The sequence below is a fragment of the Gymnoscopelus braueri genome (genome assembly GCF_963280865.1).
Source record: "Gymnoscopelus braueri genome assembly, chromosome: 3".
Lineage (NCBI taxonomy): Eukaryota > Metazoa > Chordata > Actinopteri > Myctophiformes > Myctophidae > Gymnoscopelus > Gymnoscopelus braueri.
Window position 1 is genome coordinate 47,979,582 of NC_137612.1, and position 20,388 is coordinate 47,999,969.

The 20,388-nt window shown below is 40.1% G+C and overlaps 1 protein-coding gene across 1 annotated transcript in view; it reads right to left on the reverse strand.

Moving 5' to 3' along the window:
* The window catches only part of LOC308082002 (dedicator of cytokinesis protein 3-like), a gene marked incomplete at its 3' end in the record, with an annotated part of 230,792 nt that overhangs the window by 96,195 nt on the left and 114,209 nt on the right, over nucleotides 1-20,388 (reverse strand). The window contains 1 exon segment of the mRNA XM_080423612.1: nucleotides 12,276-12,316. Within this exon segment, the coding sequence (XP_080279738.1) occupies nucleotides 12,276-12,316 (41 nt within the window).

Genomic DNA, 20,388 nt, shown 5'->3' on the forward strand with positions numbered 1-20,388 from the left:
TTGAATGTGACTGTAGTGATGACTGTAGTGATGACTGTAGTGATGACTGTAGTGATCCATGTCCCTGGGGCTGACTGCTGCTGCTGTGTGTGTGTGTATGCGTGCGTGCGTGTGTGTGTGTGTGTGTGTGTTCATGCATGCGTGTGTTTGTGTATGTGTGTATTTGGCTTGCTTCAGTGAAACCTGTGGTAAAGTGGACATTTGGTCAGACTAGCAGTGGGACAGCAGCACACTGCAGTCACTTCCTCACCTTGGCACAGCAGCCTGGCACTCAGCTGTCACACCAACTGACCGACACCCTTCAATATCCAGCAGAGAGCACACACACACACACACGCGCGCACACGCACACGCACACGCACACACGTACGCACGCATGCATGCATGCAAACACACACACACACACACACACACACAAGCACATTCATGCACAGACGTGCACAAGGATAGTGAGAAAAGGCAGACAAACAGACTGAAAGAGAGTGCGAAAGAGAGGGAAAGAACGAGAGGAAGACAGACAGAGTCTGACAATAGGAGTCTATTTCCTCAGTGAAAAAGCTTGATGTAAAAGCTGTTGGGGAAACACACACACCTACTTATTCTCTGGTAAACCAAATCACTCTGTCACTGCAACACCACTCACACACACACACACACACACACACACACACAAACGCACGCAGGCAGGCACACACACACACACACACACACACACACACACACACACACACACACACACACACGTGCACATAGACACAAACAGGTTACACAGTTGGAAGTGTGTGCAGCTGTCCACACATGTACGTCCACAGATGTACACATCTGCACGTCCACATACACGCGCGAGCGCACACACACACACACACACACACACACACACACACACACACACACACACACACACACACACACACACACACACACACACACACACACACACACACACACACACACACACACACACACACACACACAGCCTTGGGGTTTGTCACACAAAGCTCTTCCCATTCCTCTAAAAGAGAGACTGGTGCATTATTGTAAAGGTCAACATGGAAAAACATCCCAACAAGACCTTTGTTGGATGAACTTTACCGATTTAGAGCGGAATTGTTTCTGAAAGGCCTTCTTCAGATCCAAACGATGTATATGTCCACAGGTCCGGACAATCAATCTCACTAGAGCCCACATTGCTGCTAGTTTTCTGCTAGACCAGAAAGTGAAGTGCATTGACCTGTGCCAGGACTAAATTAATCCAATTTACAATTTAGGAATTTAGCAGACACTAAATCGACAGTAAGCAAGGTAAACACGAGGTACTGAAATTACAATTTCTATGCATGTGATGTATTCACATGCATATAAATTGTAATCTAAACAGTATAATATCACAAAATAAATAATCTGTACATTGAAAAATCAGTTTTTTTTTGTGCCAGGGACCCCCGAAGTGAAAATGTCTGTACTTTTTTTTTATTATTCAAAATGTTCCCATACTTTCAAGATTTCTTTTAAGAATTCAAAAATAGCAGATTTACACGCTGCTATTTTTGAATAGCCAACGTATAAATGGATAAAGTGGTTAAAATAGAAACCCCCTATTGGAACCCCCTCCCAAAGATTTGAGCACCGAGTGCTATGAGCTTGTAGATCTGCTATTTTTGAAAAATCGTGAAATCTTTAAATATATATATATATTTTAAAGCGAACATTTGCAACTCAAATCTTTGCTTCTGGATAGAAAAACTTTGAGAATCACTGCCCTAGTAGCCTCGGAAACCCATGCATTTTACTGCCCTAGAGGACTGGCACCAGGGCTGTTTTGAATACCAGCCCTATAAGAACTATACCTTGAGGCTTATACCTGCTATAGATATAACTTGATGTTCAGGGGGTTTGATTGAAGGCTGATGAACTAAACAGCAGTTGGATCAGTCCAAGGCAGTGCAGTGCAGCGCAGTGCAGCGCAGTGCAGTGCAGGCAGGGGGAGACATTTCCCTGAGGGGTAGATACTGGAATTACATACAGCCAACCCGGCCAGCATTGTATACAGTCAGACAACCCTGGTGATTAAACCAGAACCAATAGGATTGGGACGGTGGCTTAAATTACTGCTGGGATTCGAAGTGGACAGGAGAGGCGAGGGCTGCAGTGCACGTACACACGCGCGCACACACACACACACACACACACACACACACGCACACACACACACACACACACACACACACACACACACACACACACACACACACACACACACACACACACACACACACACACACACACACACACACACACACACACACACCACACACCCACACCAAAAAAAGAAGGTTTTCATACGTAAGCTATTTAGATTTTATGTTATCAATTAAATGACGACTGATTAGACTATAGAATAAGGAAATCCCTAACACAAAGTGATTTCCAGGAGTGGTGTGTGTGGACAGATATTTACAGCATGTCGTTAACACTAATAATATTCAAACGACTGGTCTTCAAGAGACATAAAGGTGGCCACACACACTGGCAGCCCAAGTGCCAATCTTTTTTTTATGGACGCAGAGAAATAGAAAGCAATATATTTTTTTCGGCAGACAACTGCCTTCTTCAGGGCACACAGAACACAACACAAGTTGAGCTAAAACACGGGTTCTAATGAGACATACACACTAATATTAACATAAATTAGGCTTCAGAGTGACATTGCCTAGGACTCAGAGGAGGAGTGACAGAGAGCTCTTGAGTAACAGGCCAAGTAGCAGCTGTGTAAAGTAACTAAGTACATTTACTCAATTACTGTAGTTAAGTACTTTATTGGAGTATTTTCAATTGTTTATATGTTTACTTCTACTCCACTACATCTCAAAGGCAAATATTGTACTTTTACTCCACTACAATTATTTGAAAACTTTAGTTACTAGTTTAGATTTTTATTACTAATCATACTGTACATTAACCACTTAAGCCCTATATATATTTCGGATATTTGAAAATAGCTGCTATTGTAGATCTGCTATTTTCAAAATATTTTTAAACATTATGAAAACTTGAAATGGGACATTCTGCATAATAAGAACTTTTACTTTTGGTACTTTAAGTATATTTCGATGCCAATACTTTTGTACTTTTACTCAAGTAAAATCTGAACACCAGACTTTTTAACTTGTAACAGAGTATTTCTACATTGTGGTATTGATACTTTAACTCAAGTAAAAAAAAAATGTGAGTACTTCTTCCACCACTGCCAAGTAGAAGAGGACTGATTTGCTGTCAAGCAGGGTATTCAGGGTAGAGAAAGGGATGAGCAAGGAGAGAGCGCAGCCAGGATGCACCTGCATCCCAAAAAGAAGTAAACAACAACAATTTTCAAGCGAGTTACTGGTAGAGTTCTACAGCAAAAAATGCCAGAAACTCAGTGCAGAGGAGGATGCAGTTAATTGGTGGAAAGCACATGAACAAAAAGACTTTCAGAGTTTGCCAGGAGATATTTGTGCATTTCTGCCTCAAGCTGGTCATCCGAGCGGGTCGTTAGTGCCTCTGGCTGTGTTTGGGCAGCCCAACAGTTCAATCATTTGAGATCATCGCAATTATTTTTGCATAGTCGTCATGATCTTTTCCATGTTCAAGGTTCAAGGTTGAAAGTTCAAGATTGTACTTTATTGTTACATCTTGTGTACAGGTACATAAGAGTAAAACTTGTTTTTGTTTGGCTTCCTCCAGACAATGCAGCAGCATATGTAATAACAACAACAACAACAACAGAATAAAGATAGAAATTGTAAAAAGATTAAAAGAAAAGAAAGAGAGTGCAAAAAAAGGCCGCGGACCCCCATCTCAAAATATTTAGTTCCAAGGACCCCCAAAAGCAAAGATTTTAGTAAAAAATGTTGACGTAAAATAAAAGGCCTATATTCATGATTATTTTGTCAAAAATTCACACTTTTTCAAAAATAGCAGATCTACAAGCTCATAGCGCGGCACGAAGTGACGCGCCTTGAGCTTCTAGATCTGCTATTTTTGAATAGCCAAAGTATAAAATAATAGTTAAAGTGGTTAAAATCTAAAATGACACAGATGCTTTCCCGGTTTTAATGGGTTCAAACTGAGGGTTAACCCTATCACACATGTGTTGCCAATGTGTTCAGTGACCTTTTCTGTACCAGCACTGAGTACAAGTCCTCCTCTATTTGCCCTGGTATCCAAACAGGTATCGAGTAGTATACTTTTTTTTTGTATATATATTTAAGTATATAAGTATGTATAATATACGTATTTATATTGAAGTTAAACATTCTGGTATTTTGGCTGTCCTAATTGCAATCATCGCGGGCGAGCGCACACGCACACACACACACACACACACACACACACACACACACACACACACACACACACACACACATCAAGCGAAGACACACAAAACAGTTTCAGTGCAGTCTTCAACTTGTCAGTGTTTATTCTGTCTGCTGTCATGCATTTCATTGCCCGGGCTGTAACCTACAGGAAAGCACACCACCCACACACTGATGCCAGCATACTCAGTATGACTCAACTATACTTTTAATAAATTGATATCTACTTTTTTCCCTCCTTTTGTCCTATGAGTTTTGTGTTTTCTTTCTTGAACGTTCTAACAATATTACCATTTCACTTCTTCACTGTTCAATTCAAATGTTGTAAATTTTCTGACCAAATGTTTGGAGATAATAGGCCTATGCAGAAATTTCTGGAAGTACTATTTTAGACTAATATACTGACCAAAAACAAGCGCATCATTTGTGGTAAACTACAACTAGCTCTCTGCTGGCACTAGGAAATGTTGGACGGACAGACAGACAGACAGACAGACAGACAGACAGACAGACAGACAGACAGACAGACAGACAGAAGACAGATAGAGTGGAATGGATTCCACTAGCTGTGTGGTTGCAGCTAAAAAAAAAAGGGATAAGATAATCACTGCTACGTACATTAGTTAGCCATTCTAGTTATGCTAATTGCTTTCCTGCTTGTATCCGCAATACAGTTCAATGGCTGAAAATACATAACAAAAGCCCATTGGAGGAGCTGGTGTTGTTCAGATAATAATAGTAGACTGAGCTATACCAGCAGAGAGTAAAGCTTCTTAGAGCGGCCACAGAATGGAGGGGATCAGCCCTGAATCAAGCAGAAAGGAACATGGACCATGGGCACAGAATGGGGACGGGAACAGAACACGTAAAATAGGATTTTTTCTCTTTTTGAAAGGATAGAAACCCAGAAGCCTGTTAGCTTGTTATCCAGACACGGTTCTAAAATAAATAAATAACATAAGCAGCAAATCAAGTTGTCAGTGTGAGCCGCGGTATATATATATATACAGGCAGCTGCTGTCATACAGTACATACACGTTCTGTTGCACACATGTAGCTCAGTGCCTGCTTAACCCATTGAATCCAGGAACGCATGTCTGTCATTTTTACATTTCTTTGGCTGTTCAAAAATAGCAGATATGCAAGCTCATAGTGCGGCACCGAGCGCCGCGCTATGAGCTTGTAGATACTGATATTTTAGAAAAATTGTGAACATTTGTGCAAATCTTTGAATATATATTTTTGTTTGTTTTGTTTGTTTGTTTGTAAAATATTTTGTTCCAGGGACCCCCAGAAGCAAAGATTTGAGTTACAAATGTTTGCTTAAAAAATATATATACTCAAAGATTTGCACAACCTTTAAAAAAAAAGAGCTTGTAGAGCTTGTAGATCTGCTATTTTTGAATAGCCAAAGAAATCTAAAATGACAGAGATGTGTTCCCGGAATGAATGGGTTAACATTATTGCTCAAAATTCAGGTGTCGTCTCACACCGCAGTATAGGCATGAAAATTGGACAAATACATAGAAAAAGCATAGAGAGATGAATAAAACAGAAACATTTAATAAAGATGAAAGATACACTTTGATTGGGTTAGCTTAAAGGTTTAATGACATTCACTTTTACACCACATTCAAAGTCTTTGTCCTGGTCCTTCAAAAGTGTACAAAAATTTTTAAGTGAAAATTCCATTCCAGTGATCCATGGCAGGTGTTTTTCTCTCACATTTCTAAAGCCTTTTCAACTGCAATGAAAAGAGAAATCTTTGCCTGCGGGTGTCGCTGGTGAGGGATTTTGCCTGTCAATCATCGCCTCTGCTCCGCCCCCCCCAAAGGAAAGGATAGGGGAGGGGAGGGGCGAGGAGGAGAGTGGGCGGGATTAATCGACTGTGACCTCACTGTCGAAGGGCCAAGCTCAGATTACTTTTCAGCCTAATTATTCAGAAAACCCCAGACCACAGAAAATCCACTGAATGTTCTAAGTTCAGATTTTTTGGGTGTAATTGAGGTCATAAAACCCCAAATAAAACATTGAAAATAAAAAAAGTGAAAATGAATGTCATGATACCTTTAATGAATAAACTATTAATAGATATAATTGAACATAATGTGTTGGTATAAACATACAATCTATCACCCGCTGACACTATAATGCTTCGGATGAGACTGAGAGTCACTATTCCAGCTGAGGCCAGTATGAGCTATGGATGTTTACGTTCATGTTAAAGCTGCACTATGTAACTTTCCTCTTCTTCCCCCGGATTTGAACCCTTTTTGTTTCCTGCGCGAGTGCTGACATTTTTTACCATGCTCCCTGTCTGTTTGTATTTGAGCCAACGTGAAGATAAATCAACCACATGTCAACAATAAATATTCTATTCTTTTCTACTATAGAACATACTGTATCGCTGCAGGGCGCAAATAAATGGTCTGTATTTTATAGCATTCACATGCCGACGGCGAAGCACCCGTCCTGCTCATCAGGAGCGGTGTCTTGCTCAAGGACACTTTGACGTGAAACCAGGAGGAGCCAGGGATCGAACCAGGAACCTTCTGGTGCCCAGACGTGCCATAAGATACTGCAAAAACGCTTGTTTAAAACTGAATGAGACGACACATTTGCAAAAATCCATGTTGTTATTTTGCATGTGTGTCCTGGTCTGTGATTCTCTTTATTGCATCTTGTCTGTTTTAATCCAAACACAGTTTTAAATTGTATTCAATAGACCGCCGAAGTCTGACGTCATTTACACATCCTTTGTTTGTCTACCTGGTTCGCAGTTTTCCACCCCCGTTCTGAATCCCATAGACGTATTTAATATCGCGTCAAATAAGAACTGTGTTCCAAAAATAAACAAATGACCACGGCGGGTTGACTCTTATGGATATGAAGCATCAACTGACGGTGAGAAAACGCTAATGTTACTTCCGCCGAATTAGTTACATTTTCGCCAGAAACAGACTGTATCAAATATAAGTGACTGACTATCATAAACGATACAGAACCTCCTCCCTGACAATAACGCCGACACGCGGTGTTTATTTTTGGACCACAATTCTTATATGAGACGATTCTAAGATGACCCAATGTTATTCTCCATAGAGAAATTACTTCCGCAAACCTGGGGATGAACGAGTGACGTCAGGACTTCGGTGCTCTATAGACATTGAGCCCAATTAAATATTACGGCGTCCCAGGGTGTAGCCTACATTGGACCGGGGAGCGACTTCCCAGCATGCCTGGGGGCACACACTTTGGTTATTATTATTTTCCCTAATAATTTTTATACCGCGATTTTGTAACCCTTATTTTTTCACCAATTTTCTAAGTGATCCTGGGCGCTACACTCCCCTCACCAGCCTGGGGAAGCCAGGGCCGAGTTCATGCCTCCTTCAATGCATGAGAGCCAACTGACCTTCTTGTCACCTGACAGGGGGGAGTTTCCCCGGTAGGACGTAGCGCGTGGAAGGAACACGTTATTCCAACCAGTTCCTTTCTCCTCCATCAGGCGCCCCGGCTGTCATGGGGGAGGCGGTATAGCGACCAGGATTACTACATGTTTTTGTGAGGGTATTAACTACCCTGAGAGACACGGGGAGAACATGCAAACTCCACACAGAGTAGGCCCTTTCGCCAACCCCACGGGGAGCTGATGACGCGGAGGAGAAGACTCCCCCAGCGCCCACAGCGTTCCCGGCGGGAATTGAACCCAGGACCTTCTAGCTGTGACGCGACAGCGCTACCGACTGCGCCACCGTGCCCTCCGGTTATTGATTTATTGTTGTGTATATTCACTGTAAGGTGTTATTTGCTATGGGAATGCATTCGGGGCAGGGTTCCATTTTCTGGGGGGAGGGTGGGGGGAATCCAGTCCGCTGATTTTTATACCACCCCCAACTTTTTATGCCACCCTCTAAACTGAATTAAATACGCATGCATTTCCTTTTGGGTCCAAATTTTGGGCAATTAAAAAAGAAAAAAAAAAAAAATTCAGAAATAGACTATACATATAATAATATTTGTCATAAAAAGAAGTAGATAGGGTTAAGAAATTGCCTCCCAAACCCATATTGTTGAATTAATTGTATTATTTCTATACCATTTAGGCTAGCAATAAGGATGGTTACAGGGAGCACCCCCTCCATTCAGTGCTTTGTGTTTGAGTGAGTTGATTGTTGAGATAAAAGACCATTCCTAACGTAATTTCTTCTTCGCAGTTGTTAACAGGCGCTACAGGGCATCGTACATTGAACATGCAAGATGTTGTGAACTACAGAACATGTTGACATCAAACAGGAAGCCATGTTGTTAGCGTGCACTGCAGGGTCTGTGTTCAGAGACAAACCGTGGATGCTCCTCTCCCAGCAAGCACAATGACGTCATGATGACGTTATGATGACGCCCGGTCATCACCCCGGTGACGTTCAGGACTAGGCCAGATCACAGCCCATATGGGGATGATCTTTACGTCATTTACAGGACGTCATCACCGGGACATCATATGGACATTTGGACAGCAATTTTGGGTGATGAGAAATGTGTTTAGATGACGTCCTGGAAGTGACGTTTTTGTGGTCAGGATTAATTTTGGTTGAAATCAGGTGATATTCTGGGCCAGATCTGACTTGTCTTGGTTTTACTTGATCTAGCCCCAATCGAGACGTCACTGATTGGTCCGGGTCCTGACTGTGCTTGCTGGGCTGCGTTGTTTTAAGTGCACTTTTGAACTGAGTCACAAAGAGCCGCGAGGTTCAAACACATGCTGAAATGCCTACATTAATGCGATGAAATATGAAACGGAGAGGGTTGTAAACTTAAGGAGACAAACACGTGTGAAGCCAGCTGGACCATTAGCTGCACACTAAACCCAGCACTGGATGTGGTACATGTCTATTATTACAGTATGTCTTAAAAGTTAAAAGAAGCTATTGAGCTCAAAAGAAACATTCAATATTTATGAATAACACTATAGTGAAATAAGTTGTTCTAAATGTGGGTCAAATATAAGACAATTACCAAGATATTGGCACGTCCCCAAGTTTGACTGTGTACTGTATATGTGAGGAAAAGATATGATAACGGGGAAAATAATACCAGCATGCCACTCAAATGCTCCGGTGAAGAAACCTTGTTATTGTGGCCCAGAGGGCATGTTACTGTGTTACAGGTGTCTCATGTGATAAAACAAACAAGATGCTGTCAAGGCTGTCAGGAAACAAACCACGCAATAGCTAACTTTAATTGAAATCTTGCAAGGTCATTTACACCAGCGGTTCTCAACCTTTTTCTCGATCAGGGCCCACTTGAAAATCTTGAAAATAGAGAACCACTAGTTTACGTTACACGCTATGGGAGAACTTCATAATATTGGAAGACAATTAAAACCACATTGGAATCAGCCGTGGTGCAGCTGGCTTTGTCGAGCATCGTGTTTGGAGGAGGGAAGCCGGGCGGGGGAGGATGATATCTCTGTACAACACGCATTCCTATGGGCTGGGGTGGCACCTGTCAGCACGGTAGGAATCAATTATAACGACCACATTGGGGGAAAAAATTGGTAAAAAGCAAAAAAAAATAACGAATAATACACGTTGTTGATGAGAAAATGAGCCCTGTGTCATCAATTCTAAGAGGAGCTGATTAATTTGAGTTTTCTTTACATCGACGCTCCACTGTCAACGTTCGCTACAGGAAATGTTTGCCTCAATGGAGACTTGACTTGTACTGCATTGTTATCATGATTACCGACATAAAAAATAAGAGGCAAACCGCTGAGGGCTACGTGTGTTGCTGAAGAACACGCCACGTGCTTCAACGAGTTGGTTGGCATCCGTCATGGGACCAGGTTAACCACATAAGCCCTACATACAGTACTTTGCTGTATCGACGAACATCAAGCTCACAATGTCTACAACATGAGAATAGAGAGCAAGCCAAGTGGTTAGCACATTGTTGCGTTCTGGTTTATTTTAAAGTGCGGATTGATTTGAAGAGTCTAGCCCGAAGATAGCCACTGGAGAAAAGATTGATTCACAAAAACAATTCAAACATCCATGACTTATTAACTGCATAATCATGTACAGTATAGCCAATAAATAAAGCCAATACAGACTGAGCCTGGTGATCGGTGTTTCCTCAGAGTCAAGTTAAGAATTATCCACCACATACACTGTGTGAGTTTCCCCTCTTTTGATGTAAGGATATAGTATATATCTCTGATGAGTGGATGTATGTGATCGTATCTCCTTTGATGTGTATTGTGTACCCTAAAGGGAGACTGTGTGAACTTTGGAAAAAATAAAGAATGTCCCCCCCATAGTGCTTGTACGCTAATTGATTAACCACTTAAACCCCATATGGTTGAGCCGAGCGGAGGCCCTCAGGGCTCTGTTCTAGTGTCTTTTCAGTTTTCTGTTGTTGCCGATCGATAAGCTCACAACGCGTCGCGCTGCGACGCGTTGTGAGCTTATCGATCGGCTATTTTCAGCGAAAGCTTTCCCCACAATAAGGATGCTGGCGTTTACCGTTAAGTGGTTATAAAACTCAATAATCAAACGCAAACTCGATAAGAATAAAAAATGTACAGTCCTAGCGTCCACATAGTGGCTTATGATGCATAAAATTCAGGACAAAAACAAGAACTGTTTCCTCTTTTAAAACATCAACTAGGTTCTTTTTACGACAATTGTGCAATGTTTCACAGTGCACGAGGATGAAAGTGACGATGAAACAAGACCATCCACATTATTAACTCATACTGTATATTACCTTGCAGACTACATGTATACAGTATGTAAGACAGCATATGTGATAAAGAGAGAAATTCACAAACTAATCCACCTTTATCACATTGCCTATAAGCAAATCAAAGTAGAGTTTCGACTTAAGACAAAAATGGGAATGGTACAAAAAAAAGAGACAGTAGAGAGATAGAAAGGGAGAGACTATCTATCTATCATTCTGATAAGCGGCAAATTGTCCAATCTAGACATGTAATCACAGAGGTTGGCTACATAGGACATCTCCTCGAGAGCATCTCAAGGAAATGCACAGAGGTGGAGAGAGAGAGAGAGAGAGAGAGAGAGAGAGAGAGAGAGAGAGAGAGAGAAAGAGAAAACATGGCAAAACAAATGAAGCGAGAAGAGAAGGCAAAAGTAAATTGGAGAGATATTAACTGCCCATTGTCACCGTTCTAAATTAGTACCCATGATACAATTTATTAAACTGTTATTTAGTCATTATTTTTTTGCTAACTGGCTATCCTTAAAAACTACATGAATATCAATAGAACTTTCAACCTTTTGCGGAACATAAAATGCATGTGTTTGTGTTGTAATACAGGTACTGTCTGTACGTGTGTGTGTGTGTGTGTGTGTGTGTGTGTGTGTGTGTGTGTGTGTGTGTGTGTGTGTGTGTGTGTGTGCGTGCGTGCGTGCGTGCGTGCGTGCGTGCGTGCGTGCGTGCGTGCGTGCGTGCGTGCGTGCGTGCGTGCGTGCGTGCGTGCAAAAGACATGACTTTACCATACATAGACCATATACCATACATAAAAAATACTGTAAGTTTTAACATACATAGGTCAAAATAGTTTTTTTTAACACCCTAGGGGTGACACCAGCAGCTACATGAGCTCTTTTATTCCATCAGCTATAGTCATTTTAACCCATTTAGACCTGAGGTCGATTCTAAAAATGCCTTATGAATATAATCCTAAGAGTTTTATGAAAAACTTAAGTTGTTACAGTATATATCATCTTTGTCAGGTGGAAAGTTTGTATAAATAAAACCACTCGCATCGCGAGCCGTTGCGTCGTGTGCTTATACTGTAGATCTGCTATTATCACAACTTTTGTGCGACACTCTTGTACGATGACAAGTACAGTAGTTATAATTATTCTGCCTGTAGGCCTGGGGTCGCTTACCTTGACATTGGGTTTCCTTGTTGAGAATCCCCTGTACCATCCTGGAAGAAAGAACAAACAGTGATAATTACCAGAGGGCATGGATTCAATACTTTACAAGTTACATACACCTTCCCATTTACAAAACACAATTGTTCCGTCTTGTGAAGGGAAATAAAAGTCGTAAATCGGACAATAATGTTACCAGAAACACACAAAGAGCCAGCCCTAAATGTACGTATACTAGCGCAGTGCTTCTCAAAGCGGGTCGAGAGGGACCTTCGGGGTCCCTTGAAGATGGTCCAAATGGACCATTACAGGTCTGTAACTCTGAGAGTGTACACTCTCAGAGTTATGGGGGTCCATGTAGTGCTAGTGGACTCCTAATGTGCCATGGTGTCATACTGTAGCAAATCAGTGTCATACATATTCTGAAGAAAACCTAGAGACTGACATTCAGCAATTGGGTCTTACGATCAAAATGAGAACATTATGATGTTACGTAGTAAGTAAAATCTCAAATTTGCCACGGACAAGGACAAGTCTCGCCACGGACTCTCGCCAACATTCTCTTGGCGGCATTTGTAAACATACCACAAAACCATACCACTTGTGGTGTAATGATGCGAGGTGGAATTGGACACGTTGTGAAGCTCTAAATACGAGAGCAGCAAATTAACTGACATCTTAGGAGACATGAATATCAAGAGGTTTTCATGTAGATTTAAAATACTTTATTTGTCACACACTCCATACTGTAAACAGTATGTGTATGAGCAGTGAAATGTATAGGCGTGGCAGACTCTGCCAGATTGCTACAAGTAATATCCAACTTATATACTGCAGTGTTGATTTTGACAGCACATTTTGATTTAGTTTTAGTCATAGTCTTTTGACTACAATTCTGTTTAGTTTTAGTGATATTTTAGTCATCTGAGATGTTTCACTGTTAGTCTAGTTTTAGTCGAATAAATATCATAAGATTATAGTCGACTAAATCTACAGTTCGTTTGGTTGACTAAAAATGCTTTTGGCGGTACCTTGATGCCGTCGTAATGGCTGATTTTACACTTGGCTGCACTCTGAAAATAGCCGATCTACTTGTAGATCTGCTATTTTCAATGCGCAACACCTGATCGCAACCAAACATAAAATGACTTGTCTTTTAGTTCTACTGGATCTCTTCTCCACTCGTCCCTCTCTGACATTTTAGTCTAGTTTCTATTTGTTGACGAAATTGCCAGTATATTAGTCATCATAGCTTAGTTTTTATTTTGTTTTTATCTAGTTTTCGTCAGTGAAAAAAGGTAGTCGACCAACATTTTTCATCATAGTTTGAGTCGACGAAAACAACACTGATATACTGTAGTACAAAATATTATATAGTAGGCAATACAAATAATATAATAAATGTTGTAATATAGCCAATTGGTACTAAAAAAAATCAGCATCAGTAGACAGACACTAGTGTAGTGAATTATTAGAATACAGTATGCCATTTAGAATTTCCCTGGTATACTGAGGATAATAGAAAGATAATAGAAAATATACCGAATATATTATACAGAGAAAAAGTATGTATGAATATTGAAGGTCTCCATGGGGAGAATAGGAGGAATGTATGGCATAGATATAGAGATGATTTACATTCAGACCCCCAGGCAATCACACCATAGCAGTGTGAATACATTACCAGTGGTGTAAAGTAACTAAGTACATGTACTCAAGTACTGTAGTTAAGTACAATTTTGAGGTATTGCACTTTACTTGAGTATTTCCAATTTCCAATTATTTTACTTCTACTCCACTACATCTCAGAGGCAAATATTGTACTTTTACTCCACTACAATTATTTGAAAACTTTAGTTACTAGATACTTGGTGAAACATACATTAACCACTTCAGCCATGGCTATTTGAAAATAGCCCATCTACAAACTCACAACGACACATTGTGAGCTTGTAGATCTGCTATTTTCAAAGGATTTTAATACATTTTGCAACATGTGAAATGGGATATTGTGCATAATGAGTACTCTTACTTTTAGTACTTAAGTATATTTTAATGCCAATACTTTTGTACTTTTACTCAAGTAATTTTTTTATACCGGACTTTTACTTGTTACTGTACTAGATACTCAGTTCAGCAGTGTTCATTTTACTCTGAGAGTGTACAATTGATCATTTATAAACTGACAATTTGAACACTATCAGAGTTAAATGAACACTCAGGATTTTACAGCGCAGTGTTCTTTACTATATTGGCTGTGAAGGCCAAACTAATTCATCAGTGACTGTTGAGCGCGGGGAAGAAACCAACTACAGAGAAAGATAGAAGTTGGCTTTCATTTGGTTTAGCAAGGGAAAAACATACTGTATAATTATATACTGCACTGTATATACTTTCATTTATATTGGTAGGAAGTCAAGACTAAGCCTGTCACAATTATTACATAATCGCCATAATCGTCATAATAAGTGTGTGTGTGTGTGTGTGTGTGTGTGTGTGTGTGTGTGTGTGTGTGTGTGTGTGTGTGTGTGCGCCAGTTTTATAAATATTGAACCAATGAAAAGAGCTTGTGACTAAATAATGACTATACATTGGATCCATTAGAACAGTTTTTTTTTCTCTATTTCCTGAAAAGCAACAGTTCCCGTCAAGTTAACTTGGGGAGAACAAATTCTCTCAACGTTCATGAGACCACAAGCTCACAACGCCTCGCATTGCGAGGCGTTGTGAGCTTGTAGAGCAGCTATTTTCAAAATGTTTGCCTCTTTCTTATATTATTTGACAATTTGGCCAATGTTTGACCGGTTGTTATATAAAAAGGTCTTAAAAGTCCCGACCTAGCCTGATTATCAGACTGAAGCTGCAGTCCACTCAGAGAGTGGGCGGGGTCTATGGTCTGGAACCAGGCTAGTCCCGACCCACAGGTGGAGAATCAGCACAGGTTGAGAATCAGCTGTGCGTGTTTCAGTAAAAACAGTGGGACCTCACATATCCGAAAACATCTGAGCAAATCTTTAGTTAGGCTCTCTCTTGATGTCGTTGCTGTGGGGTCGAAACCTTGTATGTCCAAAACAGTTCCTTTTTTAATTATTTTTAAAAATCAAAGAAAATCATGAAAATAGCTGATCTACAAGCTCACAACATGTCGCATCACAACGCATCGTGAGCTTGTAGATCTGCTATTTTCACTACTTTTGTGTGACACTCTTGTACGACGAAGTACAGCATTCATTTACGAAAAAAACACAAGTTGAAATATTGAGATACAAGGTTTCTGCCCGACAGCAACGATATACACCGCAGGCACAGATTTGACAGTTTCAACAACTAAAACCTCTCGCCAGAAAAATCTCAAAACTCCATTCAGCAACACAACAGTATGTATTTTTTAAATTGTAACTAGTTGTGAGTTTTCCTCTCCGTCATTGTCCTAGTTGGTGCAAAATGCATTCTGGGAAACCAAACATTTGGAAAGTAACTAACCCGATAAATAAGTAAGCCTTGCAGAGCCACGTGGCCCATAGGGCAGGAACCCATCTCCTGTTTCTGTAGCATGAGGCAGCTTAATGTACGGTGCATGGATATGACGCTAGTAAGTTGCAGGGACTTAACCCCCTATCCAACCCTTGATGCTGAGTGCCACGCAGGGAGGGATTGAATCCAACTTATAAACTCTTTGGAATGACCCGACCGGGGATCGACCCCCGACCTCCCAAGCTCAGGGCGGACACTCTAACCACAAGGCCACTGAGCTGGTCCACTGATGACAGATGTACAGAAAACTATAGAAAAACGGCCTCTGACTCTTTCTTCATCATTTCTCCTCTACGCAGACACAAAATGCTACAGTAGCTTTTAAACCCGCTGTCCCAATGTTGGCCGTATCATAAGTGAGAATTGGGATTGAAAAATGTGAGCCGGTAGAACTTAAAACTTGGTGTGGTTAAGTGGTTCAAGATAAGTGACTTTGACAGGCTTCAGGTCCGGGTTGTCCAGTGGTTTGACAGGCCTGATGTGACATCTGACATCCAAGCGACTCACTGCCAACAGAGAGCCAGAGGGAATTCAAAGTGTGCGTGCATGTACATATTTGCACAGTCAGACAATGCATTGACAGCAGACAGTGGAGGATAGTAACTAAGTACATTTACTCAAGTACTGTACTTAAGCACAAAATGTTGGTATTTTTCCTTTACAGTTTTCAATACTTTAACTTCTACTCCACTACATCTCAGAGGCAAATATTGTACTTTTTATTCCACTACAATTATTTTAAAACCTTAGTTACTAGTTACTTTGTAGATTTTGATTATTATTATAAAACATGCATTAACCACTTCAGGCCTATAAATACTTTGGCTATTTGAAAATAGCAGATCTACAAGCTTGTAGATCTGCTATTTTCAAAGGATTTTATACATTTGGAAACTCGTGAAATGGGACATTGTGCATAATGAGTACTTTTACTTTTAGTACTTAAGTACATTTTGATGCCAATTATTTTTACTCAAGTACATTTTGAATACTGCTACTTTTAAACTCGTAACAGAGTATTTCTACATTGTGGTCTTGCTCCTTTTAAGTACAAAATGTGAGTACTTCTTCCACCTCTGATTGACAGACGGCAGCCCCAGAGCTAAGGTCACAGCTCCCACCACAACTCTTGACACTTCACATTACTAACACACGCCTGTCTGTCTGTGTGACTGACAAGTCTTTATATAGTCTTTATCCACCAACCCTTTACACACCTATCAACACTATAGTTCATTCCACACCAACGGAGGTGCTTCCTATCTCAGGGTTTGATGTGCTGGTGCCGATCCATGTCTCTGCTTTTGATATACCCCCTCTGGTTATAATTTTTTTTTATCACCGGTGGGATATATTGTATCCCTGTTTCTGGTCAAATGGAATTAAGCCATTAAGACCTGAGGCCGATTATACAAATGCCTTCTAAATCAGTAGTTCTCACACTTTCAAGATTTTTAATTTTTTTTTAAAAATAGCAGATGTACAAGCTCGCAGCATGGCACTCGTGTGGCAGCGGTGGCCTAGTGGTTAGAGGGGCGGCCTTGATACCGGAAGGTCCCTAGTTCGATTCCCCAATTCATCACATCAATCATGAATCACCGCTGAATAGCCCTTGAGCAAGGCTTCCATGCAGGGTCTGGCTGTAAATAAGTTTCGCACTTAGTCCAACACCCTGGGTAAACAACAAACTTTGCTTTGCTTTGCTTACAAAGTGACGCGCTGCGAGCTTGTACATCTGCTATATTTTAATAGCCAACGCAAACATCTAAAATGACACAGATGCACAGATTTACTTTTAGGAATGTAGACTGTCTGATATGTTTCATATTTTTGGTTGATAATATCACAATTAAACACTTTAACCATGTTAACTATTTTCTTGTGTCATTCAAAATAAAACTGCAAAAATTGCAACGCTTGATTTGATTTATTTAGCACACATTATAAAAAAAACAGACACAAAATATTGGAGGGAAAACTGCAAGGAGGAGTCAAGAAGCCCAAAGGGCTTATACGATTACATTAGTAGAACATGGTTTGCAAACAACAATTAGCCAACAAAGTTGGCACGCATGATTACATCACTATTTATTGTACAACAAAATAGGGCTAAAATCTAACTGTCCTTCCCAGGAACAGAAGCCTGCTCTAGATACTTGTGTAGTACTCTTTTACTTTTACTTCATAACTATTGTGTATGTTTTGTTTAGTTTTTTGTTCATTTCCTTTTGTCTATCTGTGATAATATGTATATTGTCTATCTTTCTGAAAAAGAAAAAAGCTGTAAAGCCTCTAATCATGTTTCACCTCTGTTTTCTGGACTGGTTGATAGGCGTCAGAGCTCTGGTAGAGCAAATACACGAGCATCAACACATGGTGACTGTATTGTGCCTATAAGCAAGAACACATTCGGGCAGTCTGCCTTCTCAGTAAAGGGGGTAAACCTTTGGAACTCTTTGCCTACGGTTCTAAAACTAGAGACGGATGGTAATGTGTTTAACAGAGGGCTCAAATTATGGTTGAAATCAAATCAACTGTGCTCACATGTATAGTTACTGATTGGTTATTTGAATGATTATGTCTTCTTTTGTTTAGTTAATGTATTGGGTCTGATATTGATTTTGATTCTGTTAATTATTAGTACATGTGAGTGTGTGTATATGTGTGTATGCATACAGTACATATCTATGGGTGTGTATGTGTGTATATATATATCTATATCTATACGTATATATATATTTATACAATTATATATTTTTTGTACCTGATTGGGTTTTAGATTGGTGTTACTGTATTTTAGAAAAGCTTCCTGTGGACAGGTGTTGAAAATTAGCACTCGTGCTATATATACTGTAAGCAATGCATCTGGTTCCGTCCAATGTAATTTGTGATGTCCATATCAAATAAATAAACATAACATAACATAATGTTTGCCTTTATAAATGTGTGTTAATGTTACTTATAACTTAAAGGACCATGCAATGGTCTGGCATGGCCCATTGTCCATGACTCATGGTAAACTTGACATTACTGTCGACCATTTTCCAAAGCATATTTGGCTTGTTTGAATTTCCAGGAAGCCCCTGAATTCTGTTTATCTAAATACGGTATGGAACTTGCAGACTTGGAACTTACTTGAGTTAAAGTATTTTTTCTTACAGGGAAAGTGCACATTAATCAACATCATTGTTCCATTGTGCCAGTGTTAGCAAAACTGAAAACGTTCTACCGTCGTCCCTGGGCCAGATGTTTATATGGCCATTAAAAACAAAGAAGATGAAAGGATGCAAGCAATTAAAAGCACATAAAAGCAAAATGTATACAAAATGCGAATAGAGAGTAAGCCAAGTGGTTGCAAAGTGTTGTGTTTTTAAGTATTTTAAAGCACTGATTGATTTGAAGAGTCTAGCCAAAAAATATTGATTTACAAATTTAATTCAAACAACCTATTAAGAGCTTATTAATTGCGTGTTTAATCATGTTTAGCCAATATATATGTAGAAAATGTGTCTATTTGTATGTACATGTGGCCTGTTAACCCATTAAGACCTGAGGCCGATTTTACAAATCCTAAATCAGTAATTCTCAAGCTTTCAAGACTTTTCAAAAAAGTTCAAAAAATAGCAGATGAATAAGCTCGCAGCGCGGCACGAAGTGACACGCTATCTGCTATTTTTGAATAGCCAACGCTAAAATCTAAAAAGACAGAGCTGCTTTACCGGTTTTAATGGGTCAAGAGATGGGAGGATGGGAATTGGATTTCCTGACAAACAGTAACCATCAGTTTGTAATATGGTCATGTTTTGTTTTGTTTTTATTAACCACATGGACCCTATCCTAGCATCCCTACTCTGGGGGGCGAACATTTGGCATATAAACAGCAGATCTACAAGCTCACAATGGGCCTCATATACAGTACACCAAGCGGGGCCACGCACACAGATTTGATACACAAGCGCAAATACGAGTGTTTCCACAGGCAGAGTCTGATCTGCTGGTGCAAATCGGGTGTCGAAGGAAACAAGAGCAGACCATGTACATTTGCAACTCAGGTCTGTTTTAATAAGTATACTGTAGAGGGTTTATGGTTAATCGCTTCATTAGAACAGTGGTTCTCAACCTGTGGGTCGGGACCCCCAGGGGGAGTGCCCACATGATTTTCTTTTGGGGGGGGGGGGGTCTTCCGATTGACAGTAAAGTGACAATGTGAGGACTTTTAAGACCTGTTTAATACGTTAAAAAATAGAAAAGAAATGAAATTTAAAAAGACCATTACTGCATCAAAAGTAATCAACAAACTATACTATACAAACTGCTCAAACATTGGCCAAATTGTCAAATAATATAAGAAAGTAGCTGATCTACAAGCTTGTTGTGAGCTTGTAGATCGGCTATTTTCACAATGTTTATCTGTGGAACCGAGTCAACCTAATGTAATGCCTTTTGTAATGCCAAGTGCTTGGCAACTGGGTCCCCAGTTCAAATATGATTATTTTGTGGGGTCTCCAGTTCAGGGTCGCGGCCTGAAAAGGTTGAGAACCACTGCATTAGAAGACTGTAAAGTAAAGTAAAAGTTTCTGATAATAGACAA